The sequence below is a fragment of the Rhagoletis pomonella genome, unplaced genomic scaffold (genome assembly GCF_013731165.1).
Source record: "Rhagoletis pomonella isolate Grant_MI unplaced genomic scaffold, Rhpom_1.0 Rhpom_scaffold_00011, whole genome shotgun sequence".
NCBI classification, from domain to species: Eukaryota; Metazoa; Arthropoda; class Insecta; order Diptera; family Tephritidae; genus Rhagoletis; species Rhagoletis pomonella.
The window spans coordinates 20,057,055-20,081,115 of record NW_023458565.1 but is presented as its reverse complement, the minus strand read 5'-3'; the positions used below and the strand labels follow the sequence as shown (position 1 = coordinate 20,081,115).

General features: G+C 36.7%; 3 protein-coding genes across 4 annotated transcripts in view; 1 reads left to right on the top strand and 2 right to left on the bottom strand.

Moving 5' to 3' along the window:
• LOC118746785 overlaps positions 1–24,061 on the bottom strand; it is a 253,271-nt gene that overhangs the window by 45,360 nt on the left and 183,850 nt on the right. The gene's annotated exons all lie outside the window — the stretch shown is intronic.
• LOC118746784 (spermine oxidase-like) lies at positions 1,187–2,737 on the top strand. The gene has a single exon (XM_036480694.1). The coding sequence runs from the start codon at positions 1,199–1,201 to the stop codon at positions 2,639–2,641; it is 1,443 nt and encodes a 480-aa protein (XP_036336587.1). The 5' UTR covers positions 1,187–1,198; the 3' UTR covers positions 2,642–2,737.
• LOC118746780 (spermine oxidase-like) lies at positions 19,078–20,958 on the bottom strand. Its single transcript, XM_036480691.1, has one exon. It carries the CDS (start codon positions 20,912–20,914, stop codon positions 19,316–19,318), a length of 1,599 nt encoding a protein of 532 aa, XP_036336584.1. The 5' UTR covers positions 20,915–20,958; the 3' UTR covers positions 19,078–19,315.

The following is a 24,061-nucleotide window of genomic DNA, read 5'->3' as shown; positions in this document are numbered from 1 at the left end:
GATCTCGCCGAATATTTGACCTCGTTGCTTCGCGAGGCATAGCGTCCTGGGAACAGTTCTTTCGTGTCACGACTACGTTCTTCTACAGGGTGGCGCCGAATGAGCTATATGGTTTAAATGGTTTATAACTTTTTTATTTATGCGATTATTATAATTTTTTTTAAATACAGTATATTATTGGGTAATTTTTTGCAATTAGCTTTGAAAAGTGATATCCTGCAAGTAATGTCCATTTTTGCTTCGCACATACGTGCTCTTTTTAGCATATTTTCCATAACTTTTCGCAGAATTTCGGGTGCAATGGCCATGATTTCATTTCGAATGTTGGTTTGGAGTTGGAGAATGGTTCTTGGTTTGTTAACGTAAACTCTTTCTTTCAAATATTCCCAAAGAAAACTGTTAAAAAGAATTCAAACCATATAGCTCATTCGGCGCCACCCAGTATTATAACCAAAAATTTGAGGTTTTTTGGCCGAAATTACGATTTTTTCAAGGTAAAATGACGATTTTTCAGCAAAAGCATTCGGCAACGCTGCTGGCAGGTCATTTCCAGGCGTGGATCCCGTTGGCATAGAGTAAAAAAAACTGTTATAAAGAACTTAAACCATATAGCTCATTCGGTGTCACCCAGTACATAATTTTTCCAAATAGTAAGGTCTGATGACTTCGACGGCCCAAAAACCATGTCAAGCGAAGAAACATGGGTAAATATTGTGCACCAAACGGCTGATTGTTGACTAAGATGGCCGATTATGTTGACCGAAAAGCACTTTTTGCAGAACGACAATTTCCATGAAACGTTTGGATCACTTTCACTTTGTTCAACTGACTATCGCTCCATGCCTAAGTTCGCCAAAACCTGCCTGAAAAAATAAGCAAAAACATTAACTTATCAAATGTCAAAGATCTGCATCACTCTTGTTTCACCCTCTATAAATATGTATGCGTGATGATATGAACCACAATGTAGAGAATCCATTATACTTATGCTCTATGAGTACGCTCTTTCTGTGGTATGAGCGCCACCGCTGAAAACTAGCTAAACGCCAGTTGCTTGCCAAGTGCTGAGCTGTTAAAAAGTTTGTTGGGGATCTTACGCTGCGGCTCGCTGGCAATAGCGCGATAGAAAATCGCACATAACGAACGCATGCTACTTGATCGGCAACAACTGATCGGTCAGACAAGCAAATCGAAGGCTATGGAATCGGCGCGTATTGTGATAATTGGTGCCGGCGCGGCTGGTATAGCTGCAGCGACACGCCTCCTACAGTCTGGTTTTGAGAATGTGTTGCTGCTTGAAGCTGAAAATCGTTTTGGTGGACGCGTACACACCATACCATTTGCGGATAATGTCGTCGATTTGGGTGCGCAATGGTGCCATGGGGAGAAGCGCAATGCGATATTTGAATTGGTAAAAGATTTGGATATGTTGCAGCCGACAAGCACGTTCTATGACGACTACAAATGCGTGCGTTCCAACAAGGAAATACTCTCGAATGCAGCCACTGACGTGCTCAAATCTGTCGCCTCCAATTTGACAACGTCGCACCAGCCGGGATTAAAAGATTTCGAAGGCTCCTTGGGTACATACTACACCGAGGCATTTTGGCGTGATCTGCCGCAGACGCAAGCGTTCGATAAGGCAGTGGCACGTGAATTTTTCGACAGCTACAAAAAAATGTTGAGTTCCGTGGATGGTGCAGACCATTTGTTCGAAGTTTCTGCGCGCGGTCAACTCGAGTATTGGGAATGTGAAGGCGATCAGCAACTCAATTGGAAAGATAAAGGTTTCCGCAGTTTATTGCGGCTACTCATGCAAGCGCGGAAAGACGATGTAGCTGATTTGGGCATACTTGGCGATCGCATACGGTATAACTCACGCGTGCAAAATATCGCGTGGAAGGAAGTAAATGGCAACATACGCATACGACTTTGGAATGGTGAACTGATCGAAGCTGATCATGTCATCTGCACTGTATCGCTGGGCGTGCTTAAGGAAACCCATCAGCAAATGTTTACGCCAGCGCTGCCGCCTGCCAAATGTCGTGCTATTGACGGACTCAAGTTGGGCACAGTCGATAAATTTTTCATGGAATTTAAAGACCCGTTTGGACAAAGCGATTGGCCTGGCTTTTGCTTCCTTTGGCGCGATGAGGATCTGTTAGAGCTACGCAACTCTGAGAAATTTTGGTTGGAGGGCGCAATCGGCTTTTTTCGCGTTACTTGTCAGCCACGTTTGCTTCAAGGCTGGATAATCGGTTCGCATGCACGTCACATGGAAACGCTAACTCAATCGGAGGTTCTCAATGCTCTGCAGTGGCTTTTTGAAAAGTTTCTTACTTTCGATGTGCCAAAGCCTGTGAAATTTTTGCGCACACAATGGTTTAGTAATCCCCATTTTCGCGGCAGCTATTCATTTCGTTCGATGTATACCGAAGAGCTACGCACAGGTAGCGCGGATTTGGCTAAGCCGCTGACGGATGGAAGAAGTGGAAAACCATTGCTGCAATTCGCCGGTGAGGCGACGCATACAAACTATTATTCGACGGTGCATGGCGCGGTAGAGAGTGGTTGGCGGGAGGCGAAACGCTTAACCGACTATTATCTGGGAGAAGTGTTGGCGAATCTTGAGATAGGCTGAAGTGGTTGTACATATGTATGTAGATATTAGTTAGCGATACTGTTGATAATGGTGGAGGTAGAAGAAATGATTTACTTATCAGCTGTTGAGAGCATTTGAGCGACTTTGCCTTATTGTGGTACTATTCTAATTACTTGATAAATATTTTTTATAATATATTACGCAACTGTTAGTGTTGGCTATTGAACCACTTCTTTATCTTTTTATAGATTCACTAGTTGACACACAGCTCGCCTAGCAATATTCTACTTCCAGTTTAATAAAAAACTTTACTAAGTTTGAAATCTCTGTTGGCTTAGAAGCAACGGCTTTGACATCGTTCTTTGACTATTTGCAATTTTTTTTTTTTTGATAAACCATTATATTTTAATGTTCAAATGCATCCAAAGTTGTATGTGTTTTCGAGCATTTTCAAAATTTTCCTGGGATATTTTTGGGACTTTTCGGAATATTTTGTATTTTTATTAGGAATTTTGTAAAATTTTGGAAATTTTTTCAAGAATTTTTGGAACTATTTAAAACTATGCGGGGTTTTGTGGAAACTTTCAGTACCAAAGCTTACGTTAAACTTAAGTTTGCTTTCAGTAAGGCACTATAAGAGGTACGCATTTATCATTTTCATGTCTAGCCTGGTCGTATCCTATTCATAAATTTAAGCGGCTAAAATGTACTGAAAGCAGAAATTATGAAATTATGAGTCACATAGAGTGACTCAAACGAGTGTTCACATGTTACTTTTTTATTTTGTTTTAATATTCACAATGTGGGTGTTCACACTTGCACAGATAACTGTTGTAAACTTAATAAAAAATAATCGCATAACCAGGTGGCTTGATAGCCGGATCCACGTGAATACCGAAAATATTTTTCAAATTAAAATTTCTTTCTCATTTTCTATAGCAAATAGTTTGGTTTTGTATGAAGCAGGAACAATATTATTAAAAAAGTCAACATTTGAACACTTGTAATAGTCACTGTAGTATACAGGGTGATCCATATAGTGGTGGCGTAATATAGGTGCCGCGAAGGACAACTCATATCAATTCATAGAACGGAAGCTCATGTTCCTCCATTAAACCAATGCGAGATGATAACTACTCTGCGGATGTTTATGCAGAAAACGAAGCCTTAAAATATGTACCGCTTAACTATAAGAAAAGTGTATCAATTTGTATATATTTTGTTTATATAGCTATGAGGTACATTATGGCTGGGACTATCCGCATATTCGAATATCCGGATATCCATGCGGATTATGCGTTGGCACGAATAAAATGCGGATAGTATGGATATGCGGTTAATATTCGTTAGTGCAATTATTCGGATATCTGGATTTACGAAGATCCGGTTAGTATTCATATTTTCGGATATCAAAAAAAAAAAATAACAAACTCACTAACAATATTCGTGAATTCAATTATGCACACGATAGAGTGAAATAGCCCTTGACGGACTTGAAGTTGGCCCTTTGTTTTGTATCGTTTTGTCACAATATAAACAAGTGGGACTATTCTTGTCATCACTTTTTTGGAAATGCTATAATTTGATAAGGCATTCACCACGACCAAAAGTATCTAACAGCTTTCATTATTCCGTCCATGATATTTTAAAGCCATGAAAAAACTCTCGCGGTAAATTTTATATTTTTTATTTTTATTTTTACGAAACGATACTTTAATTTCCCAATACCAGGCGCTGATGCATATGAAGTACCAAGTTTTCTATACGCATAAATTTGTTTTTTGAACTTTTTAATTGGTTTGTAGAAAGCCTTTCCAAATTCTAAAGTAGAATTTTGGAAATTTAAAAATTTATAAAAACAATTTTGTGCGTAGAGATAGAAAATTTGTTACTACCCATTTATGAGCGCCTGCTATTAAGAAATGAAAATTCCGAATATTATCTTAGCTTCCAGAGTAACCGGATTTTTCATTTAGGTATCCGGATATTCGAATATTCGGTTTAACCGGATAGTTGAAAAATCCGGATGAAGTTCCCAGCTCTATGGTACATACATATGTAGATTTAGGCCTACTTGCAGAACATCCAGAGTTAAATATATAAATAGACAAAAAGCTATTCTACGCAAGATCAATGGCTCTGTTTTCTTTGGAGACGAGTCTTAAAGAGGGAAAGGCGAAGTGTGCGAGCTTTTTGATGACAGGGAAATTATTACAAGAATCAAGATAAAACGATTGCGTTATCTTGTACGTGTCGTACGCTTAGATGGCGACGATCCAGTGAAAAGAACCTTCGATACCGCACCAAAGGATGGAAAACTTTTACGCAAATCTCTAAAAAAAACTCCCACCTAAACTCCGATTTTTAGAGTTATTTTCAATGCAGTCTAATAACACTAAATTGAGACAAAATATTTTGCTGTAAGCAGTGACTATTTTTTGCGTGAGGCAACCTAATGTACTATACGAGTGCACTTTCGGCCATACTCCAGTTTCATACTTGATTGCTGTTTAACATACATACTATCGAAATGATTGCTTCTTCCTTCTCTTCTGTTCAATTTCTCCTTCAGTTTTTGCTCAGCATTTTTTTGTTCATTCCGTTCTCGTACCACTTTTACTTCAGAAATTTGCTGTGTTGATGTTCACTTTTTAGCCATTATTGGCAACGATAAACATTTTATGGCAGTTTAATTAACTTCATTTCTGTGCGGGTGTAAGATTCGCGTGCAATATGTGGCAATTTATTTATGTGTTGACGTTGAGTTATGCACTAGTGTGGAAGTATGTGCATGAGTTTGTGTTTGTATGTACATATGTATGAGCATATCAGCTGATAATGTCCAATTTATATATTTTTGACGTGCTAAATTTATAAAGTGTCAATTAATGAAGCCGTTTTCATATCCTTCTTTTAACTGGGTAATTAAAAATGGCAGATGGCAAGAGGACTTAATTTTTCAAAAAATTCAAAAATAATGTTATAAAGACAATTATTGTACTTCTAATGGTGAAAAATGATTTATACGAATTAAGTAATCGAGTATTCTTAAACTAAAAATTCAGTTTTAATGGTATTGATATTAGGCACAAGTTATTGCAAGGCACTGTGAAAACTTGCACTATCTTAAAATATGTTAAATGGCGCGGACTCTTCTCCGAAGGAAGACCCCTAGATTATACGGATTCTGTATCTGCAAAATGAGCGGGCTGCCTAGGAAATGAAAAAAAAACAGTGCACTGCTTTAGCGGAATTTTGTGCCAAATTAAAATTAACTTGCACCGCTTCAGAGCCAAAGGGCCAGTTACTCAATGTTTGGGTAACACCAGCTGCAGGTTAACATCGTTATCGACATGAACGCGTCCATAACACATAACGAGTCGATAGCGATGTTAACCTGTAGCTAGTGTTAACTAGACCTCATGCATAAAAAGTGAGCTTAAGTAAGTTGAGTCGAATCCAGTTTTAGTACGAATTCTTGAGCATGAGCTCACTTCTTTGGTGCAAAAATTGAGTCTGAGCTGAAACTCACATTTTATGCATGAGGCCCATTGAGTAACCGGCCCTAAATGCGGAACAGAACTCATACCATAAATATCATGGACTACTGAAAATACGGCCCCTGTCTGTGTAAGGAAGATAATAAAACACCTGCTTCACTTCCTTTCTTCTGATTTTGTCCCAGCATATTAATGGTTTTTTTTTTACAAATACTCCAAAGGCGGACCGAAGTATAGTTAACAAATAATTTCGACAGGCCCCTTCAAATAGAAATTCATAAACAACCCGAAAAACCGTTAAATTTCAAAACTAAAAAAAAAAAAGAAAACTTAAAAAAATATATCAAAAGTTCGGGAAAACTGTATGAAAATCACGAAAAATACATCTGAACGGTCCCAAATAAATCTCGAGAAAATCACGAAAAGTCTGGACAAATTTCGAAGCCCGACATATCCCGAAAAATTCTGGATGTCCATAAAATGAAATGCAAATATTCCGAAATATTTCCGAAAATACCCCAAGAAATTTTCAAAAAGTCGGAAAGAATCACGAAGCATGAACGATTTCGTAAGAAATCTCTAACGTTTTTGAAAAATAAAGCACGAAGAGTCCCGAAATTAGTCGCAGTGGTCCCCAAGAAAATGGGAAAGCATGAAAGACTGCGAAAATATCCTGAACGATCACGAAGAAATCCGGAATAAAAAGTTGAAAGATTTTGAAAAATTAAAAAAGGTCCCCCAAAAAAATGTAAAATGAAAAAGCCTATTATAATTCCAAACGGTTCCAACAAAATTCCGAGGAAACGTCGAAATGTTTCTGAAAAAAGGTGAAGGACACAAAATTGCGAAACCATTACAACATTTTTTGAAAAACAAAACATTAAAGATATTTGCAAGTCTTTTGTCAGACAATTGAAAGGCAGTAGGCAAGTTAGTTTGAATGATTTTGTTTATTCTGGCACGAAAGTCTTACAAAGAAAGCTCCTTTGCCAACTTTTATGGTGGAAAGTTCTTTTGACAGAAAGCACTTGAGCATGTTCCGAATGGCGATGTTTATCATTTTGCTCGGCCTGCTGCAACAGTCGCAATAGCCGAGTGAAGAAAGCACTGGTGTGCCATTCGGGAGATCCGAAGTTCGTTATTGTTAAACTAAAATATATTTTTAATTTTATTTATTTTTTACATACTTATGTATGTTACGTGTTTTTTTCTTTTCTTTAGTACAATTTATTTTTTTTTAATTGTTCTTAATATCATTTATTTTTTAGAAACTTTTTATGTATTTTTCTCCTTACTTTAGTTCTTTTTTTATGTTTTGATAGTTAAAAAACATATATTTTTAATATAATTTGTACTTAAAAACTTATTTAATGTACATATTTTCTTTTCTTTTTTAATTTAAAAATTCTTTTAATTTTTAGATTTTATTGTTTTAAAAATAACAGTAGATATTTTCAAATTTTCGTTAAGCTTTAGAAACTTATTTTTCTTTTTTTTTGAATAATTTGCCTTCTTTTTTAGTCTTATTTTCTTTTAACTTTTAGATTTTATATATTTTTAGAAATGCATGAATACAAGCAGAATAACGCGAATACTTCCTCTTTAGTAGATCTTTCAATTAGTCTTTCGAAAGATAATTGCCAGAATTACTAAGTGTCTTATTTTGTCTTTCGAAAGGCTGTGGCGATTTGAAATACAGTTGCCAGAACTTCCCTGTAAAAATCTCGAAAAAAATTTTCAACGGTTACGGAGAAAATTCTGCCCATCATACATTTTTATTTATGTGCATCTGCTGCATAAATACTACTCATAATAATTCACTCGAATACGTCTTTTCAACAAATCAAACAATGCAGTGCAATCAAACAATTAAACAAGTCGCTTGAATTACTTACTAAGAAGCAACCGAGCATATCAAATATTATTAGCGCAGTCAACAAAGCATGGCGAAAGAGAACTTGAAAAAATTCTTTTTCAAATATTGTAATGCCTTACTTAATAAGTTTTTTTCCTACTTTTCATTCATGCAACGACATAAATGTCATGCACCTCGAAGCAACTATTCATTTCCGCTTGTCATTCAGGTAGTTTCTTCATTTGCAATTTTATGGCATTTACATAGTTATTTATATGAATGAGTACTTTCGCTGTTTTATTTGACATTATAGTTGTTTTTTTTTCAAATTCGTTTTTGCTTATTTGCATTTTTTCTTAAGTTTTTTTTTTACATGAAAGTTTCAATTAAGTTGAGTCATTTCCATAATTAGTTGGTAAACTGCGCTCCGACACAAAGGTCATTTGGCACGACGGCATGCAGCCAGCCAGACCTGGTCACTTTTTTGCCTCTTTCCACCATCCTTGCGGTGACCATTCGTACCAATTTTGGCGGGCAGTATCGATTTTGAGAAAATTGTCCCGCTGAATATTTTTTAAAAGTCGGGACCGATTAAGAAGTGACAAAAACATAAATAGGGAAGACACATTTTAGTTTTCTTTGGCTATTCCCCTTTGGATTATTTAATGTTTATTACTTTTTATGACAGTGTGGCTCGTTATTTAACAAAGACAAAATTTGCAAAATTCGATAAAGTTTCATCAAAATTTTGAGCTTTTTAATTAATTACTTAGAAACATTCTGAGTATGCATTTTTGTAACCTATTCAATTCAAAGTGCAAATTTTAAGTAGCTAGCACTTATCATTAAAATTTGGTAAATTTTGCGGTAGGTGTTGCTCATTTTCTCCATAAAAAAAAAAATTGTCCAACATACTCTGTATGGTAGAAAATGCGCGAACAAAAAATTTTCAAAATCAATGGTAAGACCAAACTTCTTCCAACTTGCGCTTTATTATACTAAAGTTTTATTGGCTTCAAAACTGCATACTCAAAACAATTCTAGTAAATCTGATTAAAATGTTTCAAATCGTGATGAACATTCATTCAGATTCGTCGAACTTTTATAAATGTTCTACAAATTTTCAAATTTTTAAATTAAATGTTTTTTAGTAAGTTATATTTTCATAAGTCACATTTTTAATTATTTTTTTCTCTTTGCTTTGTTTTAAATATAACTGTATTAAGCCATTTTTATTCTAAAAACAAAATTGTACGTTCGAATTCAATACTTTAGAAATGTTCCGATTTTTGGCCACAATAATCTGGTCACCGTAACCATCCTTCATCTTTTACTTCCTCTTCGGTTTAGTGGCGAATGACCAACTGAACGGAAAAGTGTGCCACGCGCCAACGCAGCTTGCAAGTAGTGCACTAAAGCATTCGAAATATGTACATACATATGTATACATATTTGTAAACATCTACTCAGGTATGTATCGAAAGGGAGTATATTGTCAAATGAGTATTAATTTTTTGCTGTTTTTGATGAGGAATTTCGTTAATATTTTAATTACAATTGGTAAAGTAAATACTCATTACAATTTCAGGAACGAACTTTAGTTAAAAGTGCGCCAACAAACTTTACTCGAGCGCGAGACAGCAGTTCTAGTGAATGCAGTTGAAAATTCTGATTGCCATTTGAAATTTACAGGAGCGAAAGCAAAGACAAATGTGTACTTACGGTAAACAACCAAAAAATTTCAAAGAGTCAGTCAGTTATGAAAAACTTTTTTGTGAATTTAATGAGAAGATGAGTACTTATTCCGCATAAAATGGTACACGAAATTAAATAACTTTAATCTGATTGAGGTACACTTTTCAGTTGAGCTGACTAAAAGTTATTAGATTCTTAGCCTGAACCAGAAGCTAGAGTTGCTTATTTTCAAGGTAAGATATTCTGTATTACTCCATCAAGGGGTTCTTCCGAAATTAGAGATAATCAGGTATATTCTTATTTTCGTAAGAAACGATTTTTTTTTATAGAAAATTATATGAAAATTTCATGATTTTGACCGTCTACAAAAGAGACACTACTCAAAATTTGGCATTTTGGAAATTATGCGCTAAAAATGTACACAGAGTTTTTATTTACCTTTCAGCAAAATCCGGAGCAAATTTTTGTTATAATTTGTTAAAAACAACGAAGGTAAAGTCTGCTTTGCCGATATGATTATCATGTGCTAAGATATAGTTTTTCGCATTTTCTGACAAACGTGTAATTTTGAGTTGTGCCCCATTTGAAGACGGTGTGCGATATGTTTGTTGCTGTTTCACACTAAAGCCGCTGGACGTGAAATTTAGCACAGAAATAATTTATGACGTGGATTAACATATAGATTTTTTTTAAGAGAGTTGCCACATTTTTTAAAAGTTAAATATAATTAAGTAATAGTTTAAAAAAATATTACAGCATTGCGGATGTGAAACGATAGTGACTCTAAAACGAATTATTTCGAAATAAACTCTACGAGGGTTGCCACCTGGTTAAAATGTGAAAATCAATTTAATTAACAAGTTAAATGCAATATTCTTATTTGGTTATAAAACGATAGAGGTTTAAGAAAGCTTTATTTCGATTATGATTTTTAGGAGGGTTGCCATCTGCTTAGAAATTCAAAATCAGTTTAATTAAATAGTTTAATAAAATATTATAGTATGGGCGCCAAATGAGAGAGGTTTAAGAAAGGATTCTTTCGAAAGTATTTTCGACGAAGGTTGCCACCTGGTATGAAATTTAAAATCAAAAGAAATGTTTATTTTAATTTTTTTTTTAATGGTTGCAACCTGTTTTGAAATTTAAAATTAACTTCATTACAATTTGAGTTAAGCGCGAGAGGTTTAACAGAGGTTTTGTTTTCAATATGGTTACCACCCGTTTAGAAATTCAAATTAAATTTTATTAAGTTAAACGAAATAGTTTAATATGGGTGTCAAACAAGAAGTGAAGTACCTAAGCTTAACTTTTAAAATACTTTTGAAGATTTATTTTTAAAATTTTGTTGAAGCGGTTGTACCAGTTTAAATGTTTGAGATTAGATACCCGCATTGCCTACAGGAAGTCTTTCTCCAAAATATTTTTGAAGATGGTCGCTAACTGTTTTAAAAATAAAATTTTACTTAGTCAATTAGTTAATTTTATCTTTCATATTTACACCAAATTACTTTGTATTTGTATATTATTTATGTACATCTGTTTCGTCTATGTTGAACAAAAACCAATTTAGCATTGATATGAAACTAAAATCATGTTCTTAGATATAAAGTCTACATATCTACGAAAGATATGTTTTTTTTTTATATCGAGCCCTAACCACTTTTTTCAAAATTTTATTTTTATGCAGAAATGTTTCTAGTGCATCAAAATGCATTTTTATATCAAAAATACTAGATATACTGAAATGACAGAGTTAGTTAAAATTTGGCGCAAAAATACATCATGTTCTGAGATATATACAAAGGGATCAGCATAACTCTGTAACACTCGGTAAAACAAATTGAGGTACAGCTTTGTCCACATACCGTTCTCTAAAACTAGTTCTCTTTATTATTAAACCTTGGCTGAAAATATCTCATAATAAAAATGAAAGAAAAAAAAATAGCTTTCTACTGCCAATGTCATTCTCTTCTCATTCTTAAAAATTAGGATGCCAAATTTATCTGTATTGCTATTGCTATTTTGATCCCCGATCCACTGCCTACCCAATTTATCAAATGTCCTCTACTTTTTGTCATATTCAATGTACAAAATCACACATCCGGAAATCAGAGTCATTGAACATGTTAATGAGATTTTCAAAAATAAATTTAATTTTAGAGACCTTAGCAAGGAAATGCCACACTTGTATTGATTTATTAAAAAGAAGTTTCACCTAATACATGTCCATACAATACTTGGCGCAAAACATATGTATATGTGACACATGTACATATGTATGTATTGTAGTATTTGTGACATGTCGCTGGCTAATTTCCGCATTTGAAATGAGTTTGACTGAGTGGCTACGTGTCACGATTAACTGTAGCGTACAATTTCCGCAACGTAATCGAAAGAACTTCATTGTGTACGTACATACATACATATGTAACACGTTTATGGACATACCAATGTAACATTGAATGCGCAATTATTTGTAACGTTGCTCATTTCATGATGGAGATTGGACAGCAAGTGAGTTATTTTGGCCCCTTAAGCACATTAACACATACATACCCGTATAATATTCTTCCGATTCGTTATGTTACAACATATTGAACTGCCAACTTCTTGAATGCTGGCTGGCATGTACATATGTATAAGCACCTTATAAGCACTACTTATACTCTACTGTTGTGTGTATGTGTTTGTGAAAATTCCATTTTAATGCTTTTTGTGCCTTCCGCTTTTTGAAGTGTACCTACGCACTAACTTGAGTAAGCGTTGAAATTAAATGTCACCTCGGCGTCAAGTAGTTTTCCGCTATAACAGTTCTGGCTGCCATAATAGAGGCACACACACACACACACACACAAGCATACATACATCCAACGCTTATTATTTGCAACCTGTTCACTTAAGACTTTTTTTTTATAATCCGCTTTACTTGATGTTACTTGAGTTATGCGCGCGTAAGTTGTTTGTAACGCTTCACAGGGATACTTGAGTGGTTTAGCGCGCTCCTGCCGTGTCTATGCATCCCCGTGGCTCGTCGACGCCACAATATCGTGCTATTCGAGTAAGCATATCCTCTTCAATGACTGCTTACCTTACTTACTTACTACTCGTAGGTACATACATATATTTATTATCACTTCACCGCTTTCGCGCTATGTGTCAGCAGTGCTTTCTTGATTTTCAGCATTCTTGCGGCTCCATCTTTAGTGACAACTTCATTCTTGCTCCTTCAACACACCTTCAGCAGGCATTTCATAGCCAGTATCTACTCGATTTGCGGCAGCTGTGTATTAGTCTATCAGCCTCACCGCTCCTTTGCGACTAGCTTCTTCACTCGTATCACATTAAAGCGCCCTACGCTCTTGAAATCCTTCCATTTTGCTCATCGTCATTATTGTCATCTTGACGACGCCATCAACAGATCCTTCTTTATAACGCCGGAAATGTATCAAATTACGCAGACATTGAGAAATTCCGCTTCCGCTAACTATCCGTGGACATACATACATACGCTATGTAGCCCAGCATGCTTTTGTTATTGTAGTAGACTGCCATAGTTAATGGTACGCCAACATCAACTGCCGCACAAACACATGAGCGTGAAGAAATGCCAACGCATACTTGCTACTCGTACCTTTATCATCATCCACGTCTGTCAGCCAGCAGGTTTCTTGTTGTTGCTTGTTTTACTGCGCTGTTTTCTTAGAGCGTTGCTCGCTCGCATTGTGCATTGCCATTAAATTGAGAAATTATTCAGCGTACTTCCGCTTCAACTTCCGCATTTGCTGCCTTTGTTTGACGGTACTCATCTCATAGTTACTGTTAATTGAATTTAATTTTCTGCAATCCTCAACTGCCATTCAACAGCCACTTACTTTGCTTGTTTGTTTATGCTCCTTTGATTGATGAGTGGGCGGGAAATTCGTGTTTAGGATTTACATTTTTTGTCTTTGTCAAAAATTTTTTGTTTCCCTAGGACATCTAGGCACGTCCAAGTAATTATTAGCTTTCCTAAGCAAAATTTTTGATCTGTCATACTTAAAAAAAATGTTTGTAAGGGTTCTCTACTTTGTATTAAAGAATTATATCAACGTATCAACACGCCTATGTGAAGGGTAAGTCCATACAGTTCTTCCTAACGAAATGTTGGAAATCGAAAAAATTATGAAATATTTTATAGGTATCTTTCTTCATATACCTGAAGCCTTTAATAGTGTCCCTGGATGCTTTGTAAAATGTAAATGTAATGTAATGTAAAATGTGAGTGCTGCCATCATTTCGACAAAATTTGTTGAGTTTTATTTATTAAAGAAAATTTGCGGATTTATTGAATCACCCTGTATGTGTAGTTACAGTCATTCGCATGCATGTGTCTACGCCGAACTCACTTCGACAAGAGAATAACCTTCGCCGTTCTCCATCATATTAGAACATATTTTAGTCAGATATAGCCCTCGAAATTGACAATAAAGCTGATTTCAAAATAATTTTTACAAAACAAAGATTCGTGTGTTAAGTCTTTCGTTGACTTTATTTGAATAATTTTGCTTCAGTTAATTTTTGATTAGTTTTAATATTCAAACATTTCAAACTAATGGAAGGCTATGCGCAAAATTTTATTCTCGCTTCCTTTCTTCGCAAATAGTTCAGAGATAATTTGCTCCCGTTTCGTTCTCTCTCAGTTCCCAAATTGTTCTTCGAGAGAAAGATCCTTAGACTTTTGTTCCCATTTTGTTCTCTTAGAAATGTTCCAGAGAATATTGTTCGAATCTTGTTCTTCTTGGCAACGTTCCACAGGGTTTTGTTCTTACATAATTCCCATTGAGACCATTCTCGAAAGTTTTGTTCTCATTTCGGTTTTGGTTTTGAAGCGTTCTTGTGAACAAAACTACGAGAACGACATTTAGTTTCGATCATACCTTTTGTTCTTGGTCCCAATCGTGTGACAATTTCATCCCAATTTTTATATTTTGCAGCAATTGGGGCACAATAAAAAATTTCACCCTTAGGAAGCGCAATGAAAAAATAAAAGTTGAAGACAACAGTTTTACACAATTTTGAGTCCACGAAATATTGCAGTGCGCGTCGTTCGTCTTGTGAAATCCGCAGTGAAAAATACCCAAAACCACAAACGTTGATGTCCAAACTGAGATATAACTTTCATGTGCACATACAAGTGCATATGTTTACATAGTTATAATACCTATGCCTTTAACGTTTGATAGCTATGGGCCATTCCTTTAACGAATTGTCATGGCGTATGCGTTACAATATCGTACATTGCACTTGAGTAGATTATGCGTAAGGGATTTATTGCTTTTAACTAACGTGATTTGCGCAATTTACGCTATTTCCGCAGCTATTAAGTACATACATACATACGTATATATATATATATATATATATATACGCTGTCTCTCATAGTTGATTTGTTGTACTTGTCGGCATCAACAATACTCTATGACCTCATAAATATTCATAACCATGCGTTTAGCTAATTTCTTACAAACAGGTGTGCTAAATATGCGATGCATACGCAGGAGTAAAGCATGGCATGGTTGCGCATTTCAGCAAAATGGATTTCATAATTTATACTTACATACATACATACATACATATATGTATGATACCGGGATTTTTGGGAGGTCGTTATCACAATCCCAGGATCTCGGGAAGAGTCCCAGGATTTAGATATTCATTACTTTTCAACAACTTAAATCGAAAAAATTGCTTCTATATTGTTTGAAAAGCTCTTCTTAGGATTTATTTTAAAGGACTTTGTAATTTCAAAGCAACGATTAATTCCAAAAATTATTTACCAAATTCAATGCAATGTAGAATAAAAATATGGGTACCTAATGTAAGAGGAAAGCTTTTTAGAATTAAAAAAAAAATAAAATTTTTTGGATTCACAAGGACGAATAGGTAATTTTTTTAAGCTGATGAAGCTAGCAGGACGTAATTCAAGGATGTTATCGAGTTTATATAAGTCCCTAACTTATATTTTTTTTCAAAAACAAATATTGCGAAATTTCAATTATGAAATATTATAAGGACATTCTGCACCAGAAACTTGAATCTGCTTAAATTCTACAGGATTTACTCATAAATTTTATACCCATATTACTTCTCTAAGCACGAATTTTTTAAATCATTTTTAAACTACTGACGTCAGAGTGAAAAACTAAAAACTCAATTTTACAATATTTGGCCCATGCTTTCGCGAATATATTGATATTTGTGTTTAGAAGTTACTATCGTGCGGTATTATATGTATAATGAGCTAAACATTTATAAAAAATATTAATTTTTAATTAAAAGAAGAAATATAGCCAATACTGGTCAACAAAATGAGTATCCATTATTGCCATCAGTGCAAATTACAAATCCCGAAAATCGCAGGATTACTTGCCAAGAATCCCGATATTTTTGGTACCTTAAAAAGGCCGGGATCCCGGTATTCCGGAATTAACATTCCTAGTAAGAGCCATTAAGTGTGTATAGGTGTGTACTTGAAGGGCTTGTCATATTAATTCTTACGAGGATTCCAGAATGACTATGATATTGCAGGCTTAAATTAATCGCTTGTTCATTCCTCAATTTCATCGAGTTGGCAAATTTCATAGAGCAGCTTGTGTTTGCGATTTATCACGTTATTTAATTAAATTCAATTAATTTTTGGTTGAGAACATTATTTTCTTAAGCCTCTCGAAAAAGTGTATTTATTTACGTGTCTGATGCAAATAAACGGATTTTCTCGGAATAGGTCTCTTTAATTGACATTGATTGGATTTTGAGGGAAATAATAAGTTATGGAGAAATCTGGAGTAGGTACTTGATTAATTCAAGCCTTTTTCTTGAAGAAGGATGTTATCCTTAAAATAAATGTTAGACTGATCGCATGTGCTTCCTATGGACGCAGACGCTCCAGTATTGAAATTACTCAACTCGGAGGTGTCTTCTGCTACCACTTGAATTTTTCAATTGGCACAGTTGACACAGAAGATAAACGACTTGCATGCTGCTGCGTTACTGAACTTGGTCAAAAGCGTTACTGCGTTACTGAACTCGGCCAAAGGCGGTTACAGCACCCCGCAATGAGAATAAGAAGAAGGAGGTTATAATAAGTGATACCTAATTCAGGTCAAAGATTTTTGCCGTATCAAATTTTATATATCTTATTATCCTGCTTAATTAGCGCTGTAACCGAACACATATAATTGACTATGATGTGAGTGAAATTCACTTGGAATATTGGAATCCTTAATGAGGAACGTAACTTTGTCCGGCTGGTTGATGTCCCCGAGAAGACAAAGGCGGAAATCACGGTAATCAAGTGTAAAGCACGCAGTAAGGCGAAAAACGCGTGAAACGTGTACTACCGTTGTCGGTGATGGAGCGTTCACCATGGCGGTTGAATTTCTATCCACAATCCGCATCTGAGCGAGGTTTTTCAACATATCGCTCATTTGCGCTCACGCCGGCAGGAAGAGAAGGACGATGAGTCCATGGATCTCCTATGTTAGCGCTTAGAGCACACATACGAGCGCTGCCCCCAACACGATATCAAAATCGTGCTTGGCGATTTCAATAAAAGGGCGGGCAAGGAAGAGATCGAAGCCGAAGTGCTTGCGGTGAAGAAACACAAAAATTGCTACTGGTCATATCGTACTTGTTGGGTTGATACAGAACCAACCACCTTAACTTTTATCGTATGTTCTGAGCAACGCCATCAGGAGGTAGGCATTGCCCAAAACATCAGGGATCCGATGGACCAGTGGACTACCGCACGAGCCGAACTACTTCGGTTCACTCGGAAGACACAAAAGCGTATTCTCTAGCCAATCCTAGCAGACCCTCTAATGGTGTTTTCCCTAAGCTGTCTAGGTACTCGAAGAAGTGATTCCCCAGAAATTTAATGTATTTTACACGGAGTGCATGACACTCGCAAAGGAAGTGTTGGACAGATTCTATCTCTTTGCAGCTCCTATCGAAATCATTATATGGCGCTCCAAACCTGTATCTTTCGGCAAAAGGAAAAATTTTGGAAGGTGCCCCAGATCCCATCTCGGAAAGGTCTAGGAGTGTCTCTAGCGCCACCCGGGTCATTCAGTAATTATTCCTGTTGTATATGGGCACGCTTGTCGTTGCACATTTTACAAATTGAGTAACAGGATTTGGTTTCAACCATCTCCCACCATACTATCGCGCCATAGGTCCAAATAGGCCTAACTACTGCCAATTAAACCAAGGGTATCATCTTCGATCGTAGCCCCCAGTATTTCCCCATCGAAGTTTTACAGGAGTACGGCGCATCAAGCGCTTTTTTTCTCCGAACATCGAAGTTTCTTTTCCAGGAGGGCTGAAAGTCGGCAATAACCCACAAGAACTATGCCGATTTTGGCAACTTAAGCTGTCGAAAACTTCCACGGTATACTTTCTACAAAAATTCAGTTGTGGTTAGCGGTGTTGATTTTCAGCTGCCGCAAAAGGGATCAGTTGAGATTCCCAATCTTACCGCGTGAATACTAGTTGCACAATGGCCTATCAAAACCTCCATAAATAGCGAGAGTTGAGGTTTTGCAAGCATAAGGAGCTCCTTTCACCGCCTCGTTCCACCCCAGGAGAGAAGGATCTGGCGATTTCGCATGTCCTAGTTTTACCCCAACGATCGTTGAGCTTACATGATAGCCAGAGGTTGACGGAGGCGGTCCCAGCTGGTGACAATGTATCAATTGCGCTTTTACTTGGCAGGTCGTCAGCCATACAGTTTCCCTCAATGTCACTGTAGCCCGGCACCCAACTGAATCTGATTAAGAAGTACTGCGACGCGGTTGATAGAGAGGACAGCCATTCCCTTACCGATCTCGGGCGCATCATCATATCATTGAGGGCCCTGAAAGCCGCTAAGAAAGTAGATACTAACCACCCTAATTGACGCCACACTCTTTAGCAGTGAGTCTACCGCTTCCTTGATGCAAGTTATTTCCGCTTGAAAAACACTGTAGGAGCCTGAACAAAGTTTCGATGGAGCGCCTCCCGCAAAAGACACCTCCACCAAGCCTGCCTCCAAGTTTTGATGCACTGTTCCCTTCTTGCATTGGCACCGTCCCACCCAGTACTCTCTTAAGGGAATGTAAGTAGAGGAGGAGCTACCGAGAGCCATTTCGAAAGCGCAGTAATCTGACCGTTCAGGGACGATGTCAAAGCCCTTCAGAACTTTAGAGTGTTAAATTTTTGAGCCAGTTAACCACCCGATTTACCTGAGCGATAAGTCGGCATGCAATATCTACAGGCAAGCAGTATTTACAGCCCAATTTCTCCAGTTTCTCTAGAAAGTCATTTACACACGCAATCCAGAGCAGGGTCGAGATAACCTTGTAATTAAAACTAAACACTAATTTTACCTACAAAAATATTTATTCATCTCAAATATACTCTAGTAGGACTAATATTGTTAAGGTTTGTAATTTAAAATAGTTAATCAAGTGTGGCATTAAACAGCTTCTCTGACTTAAAGAAAATACAAAATCATGGCCAAATTTTCACAAGAAAAACTCTCGTTTTAGCTAAAACATACACAAGGTCTTTTAAAGCTGTAAAGGTCAAAATTATTACTGTCACATCCGTCCTCACTCCAATCCAATTTATTGCTTTGCTATGATTTTACAGTTGAGAATTATGACCCAAGTAGTAGGCAGTTAGGCGTTGTGCCTCACGCCAACCAGTCTCCACCGCACCATGCACCGTCGAATAGTAGTGCGAATGCGTTGCTTCGCCGGCAAATTGTAGCAGTGGTCGACCACTTTTTTCATCCATCAGCGGCGCTGCCAAATCGCAGTTGTTGGCGCGTAGCTCCGCTGCATACATGGAGCGAAATGAATAACTGCCACGAAAATTGGGATTAGTGTACCAACGTGTGCGCAGAAATTTCAATGGCTTTGGTACTGCGAAAGTGAAGAACTTCTCGAAAAGCCAAAGCAAAGCCTTGAGCACTTCCGCTTCTGGTAGCGTTTCCATGTGACGTGCGTGTGGTCCAATTATCCAGCCTTGAAGCAAACGTGGCTGACAAGTAACGCGATAAAAGCCGAAAACGCTTTCCAACCAAAAGTTGTCAGAGTTGCGTAGCTCTAACAAATCCTCGTCGCACCAAAGGAAACAAAAGCTCGACCAGTCATGCGGCTCGAAGGGCGTTTCGAATTCTATGAAAAACTTGTCGACTGTGCCCAACTTGAGGCCGTCAATAGCGCGACATTTGGCAGGCGGCAGCGCGGGTGTGAACATTTGCTTGTGGCATTCCTTCAGCACGCCCAACGATACAGTGCAGATGACATGATCGGCTTCGATCAGTTCACCATTCCAAAGACGTATATGCACCTCGCCACTCGACTTTTGCCACTCGATGCTTTGCACGCGTGCATTATACTGTATGCGCTTGTTCAGCAGTCCCAAATCGTCGGTGGAGTCTTTCTTCGCTTTCATCAAGAACTGCAGAAAGCTGCGGAAGCCTTTTGTTTTCCAATTAAGCAGCATATCTCCTTCGCATTTCCAATACTCCAAAAGACCTTGCCCTGAAACTTCGAATAGATGATCTGATGCCTCTATCGAACTTTCGAACTTTTTGTAGTTCTCGAAAAATTCACGCGCCACAGTCTTATCGATCTCGGGCGACTGCTCTAGATCGCGCCAAAACGCCTCCGTGAGATATGTTCCCAGCGAACCTTCGAAGCCTTGCAAGCCATCCTGGTGTGCTGGTATTAAATTAAAAGCCACCGACTTGAGCGCATCGGCGACTGCCTCGGACAACACTTCTTTGTTGGAACGCACGCATTTGTAGTCATCGTAGATTGTGCCAGACGGCTGCAGCATATCGCAGTCTTTGACCAACTCATAGATCACATTGCCCTTCTCTCCATGACACCACTGCGCACCCAAATCGACGACATTATCCGCAAATGGTATGGTGTGTACGCGTCCACCGAAGCGATTTTCAGCTTCAAGCAGCAATACATTCTCAAAGCCAGCCTGCAGGAGGCGTGTCGCTGCCGCTACGCCAGCCGCGCCGGCACCGATTATCACAATACGCGCCGATTCCATGCCCATCAGCTTGGTCGTTTCGCCCCTTGTTGACGCTGCTGACCGTTCACAAAAGCGCTTGTCGTTGGATTTGCTATTTTGGTCTCCAATTTCCTCGCCACAACTGCGAGAATTGCACTTTTCACGTTTTGCCTCCTCGCTTTCCGCGGTTTTGCCTCCTCTCACCATTCGTTGTGGCAGCGTGTCGTAGCCGGGCACCTTCTTTGCACGTTTTACTATTTCAGCACTTGCTAGGCAACTGAGTTTTGGTGGCTCCGTTTGTCCATTGAAGTAGCCACCGGCAATTGTTGTGCTCACGCGACTCTTTGTAGAGAGCGGTTGGGTGAGCTTTGAAAAGACGAATCGGAGACGCTTGCAATGAGCATTTCGTAGTTGTTGAGCGCACAAGCGCATACACACCATTTTCGCTAAATTGCTTTGCGGTTCAACATACAAAAAATGTTTATTTCTATTTACTAGTTCTCTTTATTATCTGACAATGAAAATTCGTACTTGCTTTGACAATGTATGAATGTGTACATTTCCGTGCATAGTAAAGATTAGTAATGCTCTTTGTAGGTTAACGAAAATTTGTTTAAGCTAATGCACACTAGCTATCAGTTGCGTTGCATACATTATTAAATATGTATGTATATACATATGGACGGATTTGTTATTATGAGGAATTGATAGCTAAGTATATCCCTGCAGGAAAATCGTCAGCTAGGAAAATAGATTTCTAGTTCGGAATTACTCGCGAATATCGACAAATAGAATGGAAAATGCACTTTTATGTGATTAAATCTAATATCTCGTAAACGAGAACAGCTAGCTTAATAAATGTAACAATAGGTAAGGATGAGATGAAGAATTCAGGAAAATAGTCTCCTTTTCAATAATTTTATTTTTTTTAGCTAAAAATTGTATGCAATAAAACTAAAAAAATATTTAATTTGTTTAAGTTCATTACGTGTTGTTATTAGATCAAAAGACGAATTAAAATCAAAAATTTCCTTATGAAGGCCCCATTTAATACAAAATTAACTTTTATTTTTTTATCGATTTTGAAATCGATATTTTTAACGATGTTATCGACATTGTTATTGGTTTTGTTATCGATATTTTTATCGAGTTTGTCATCGATATTGTTATCGATTATGTAGCGATTTTGTTATCGATTATTAATCGATTTTGTTGTTGATTATTTATCGATTTTGTATAGATATTGCGACCATTTTATCAATTTTGCTATTGAAAATTTTATCGAACTTGTCATCGATTTTGTTATCGATATTACATCGATTATATATCAATTATTTATCGATTTTGTTATCGACTTTGTTATCGATTATTTATCGATATTTTTACTGATTTCGTTATCGATATTTTTATCGATTTCGTTACCGATATTTTTATCGATTTTCAAATCGATTTTTGTTATCGGTTATTTATCGTTTTTTTGGATATATTTATCGATTTTGTTAACAATATTTTTATCGTGTTTCTAATGGTTTTGCTACCAATATTATTATAAATTTTGCAATAGAAATTTGTATCGAATTTGTCATCGATTTTGTTATCGGTATTTTTGTCGGTTTTGTTATCGATATTTTATTGGATGTTACTATGTATGTATGTATATTGGTTATGAGACAAAATAGATATGTAGCGTAAGTTTCTCTTCTCCAGTGTGGCCCAGGCGCATTTAATTTTTTTACCTAAAATCAGCAGGTAATGACTTTCAGAAAATTGTTTATTTTTTTTTGGTTCTTTCGCCCCTGGACATGGATTGCTTGCACAAAAAAAGATTAAAACTTTTGCAAACTGTCAGTGCATACTGTGTTCAGGTCAAGAAATATCTATGTCCCGAACTAGTTCCGTAAAATCCCTGACCTGTTGACGCACTAGTCCCAATCTAGCACCGAAAAACGCAGACGGTTTCTAATGAAAGTTATAGATTTTTTGCTAGGTTACATAAGAAGTAGTTACAAATTTTCTGCTGAGTTAACCCAAATTTTACCCGTACCGAGAGCAAGGATGTTTAAGTATCAAAAAGTAAATAGTTTGAAGGCCATTTTAAGGCTATAAGTATTTCCTTTTATCAAACGAGACTATTTTTCCTGATTTCTCGGTCTGAAAAGCTTCAAAATACTGGAACATTTATTTCGTTATGGTTCTAGTTCTCGAGATATTTGATTTTGTTACCAAAAAAGTTTAAAAAAGGCCCGAAATGGTGTCAAAAACATCCTGAACTGGTCTCGAAAATGTCCCAAACTGGTGCCGAAAAATTCTGGAACTACCCTTGAAAAACACCAGTAGTTTCTTATGAAAAATTACAGATTTTATTCTGCATTTCTCAAGAAGCACTTACAGATTTTCTGCTGGGTTAACGCAAATTTTACCCAAACAGAGAGCAAATATTTTTACACATCAAAAAGGAAAAAAATTGAAAACCTCTAGTTTTTGAAAATCATTTTGAGGGCTATGTATATAAAACGAGTTTACTTTCCCTTAATTCTCTATCAGAAAACTTACAAAATATCGTTAAATTTATTTCGTTATCCGTTCTTGGTGGGCTTCGGCTTGCCCGTGGGCAAAGTTCTTTTAAGCTTTCTATACATTTTGTATAGACGCACGCAGAGTAAAAGGCAGTGAATTATTAAATTTAAAAAGTTAAATAACTGATTAGTCAAAGAAAGTTAAGCAAAATAAATACATTTTTTTACTTCTAAACAAAAATTTTACACGATGATATCCGCAAAGGTTCGTTTGCAAAGTAGACTAGTCGTGGATCTAAATTAGCGATGCGCCGAGAGAGCTTTTACTCTGCACGGGCCTATACAAAATATAAAGGAAGCTTAAAAGAGCTTTGCCCGCGGGTAAGACAGTACCCATCAGAGATCTAAATTCATTTTGGGAGCTCGAGTTCGGCACTAGTGGATTTCCTTGCAGGGTAGCTACTTTTAACTCTCTTGGCAAGACGTACATATGTACATACATAGATTGTACTTACATATACATATGTACATATGTACCTACATAAACCTACTCATTAGCGATTACAAGTTTTTATAGATATGTAAATAATTATTTATAAATGTAATACTACCTATCTTTATACTCTTTTTTATTATACGCTGCTAAATGTTCTTATCATCGTAAAATTTTATTCGTTGATATCTTCGCAGAGCGATTTTGAGTTTGTCAGCATTTCGTTACAAAAAAAAAATAAGTAATAGTAAATAAAAACGTGTTAAACGTTTATTTACGGTGCCAGAACAATTAGCGTAGTAAATAAATTCACTATGGTATATACCAAGGAACACTGTAACAAAG

What these genes read in the sequence shown, in the direction of transcription:
- LOC118746784 (XM_036480694.1), top strand. Translation starts at nt 1,199, where the DNA reads ATGGAATCGGCGCGTATTGTGATAATTGGTGCCGGCGCGGCTGGTATA.
- LOC118746780 (XM_036480691.1), bottom strand. Translation starts at nt 20,914, where the DNA reads ATGGTGAGAGGAGGCAAAACCGCGGAAAGCGAGGAGGCAAAACGTGAA.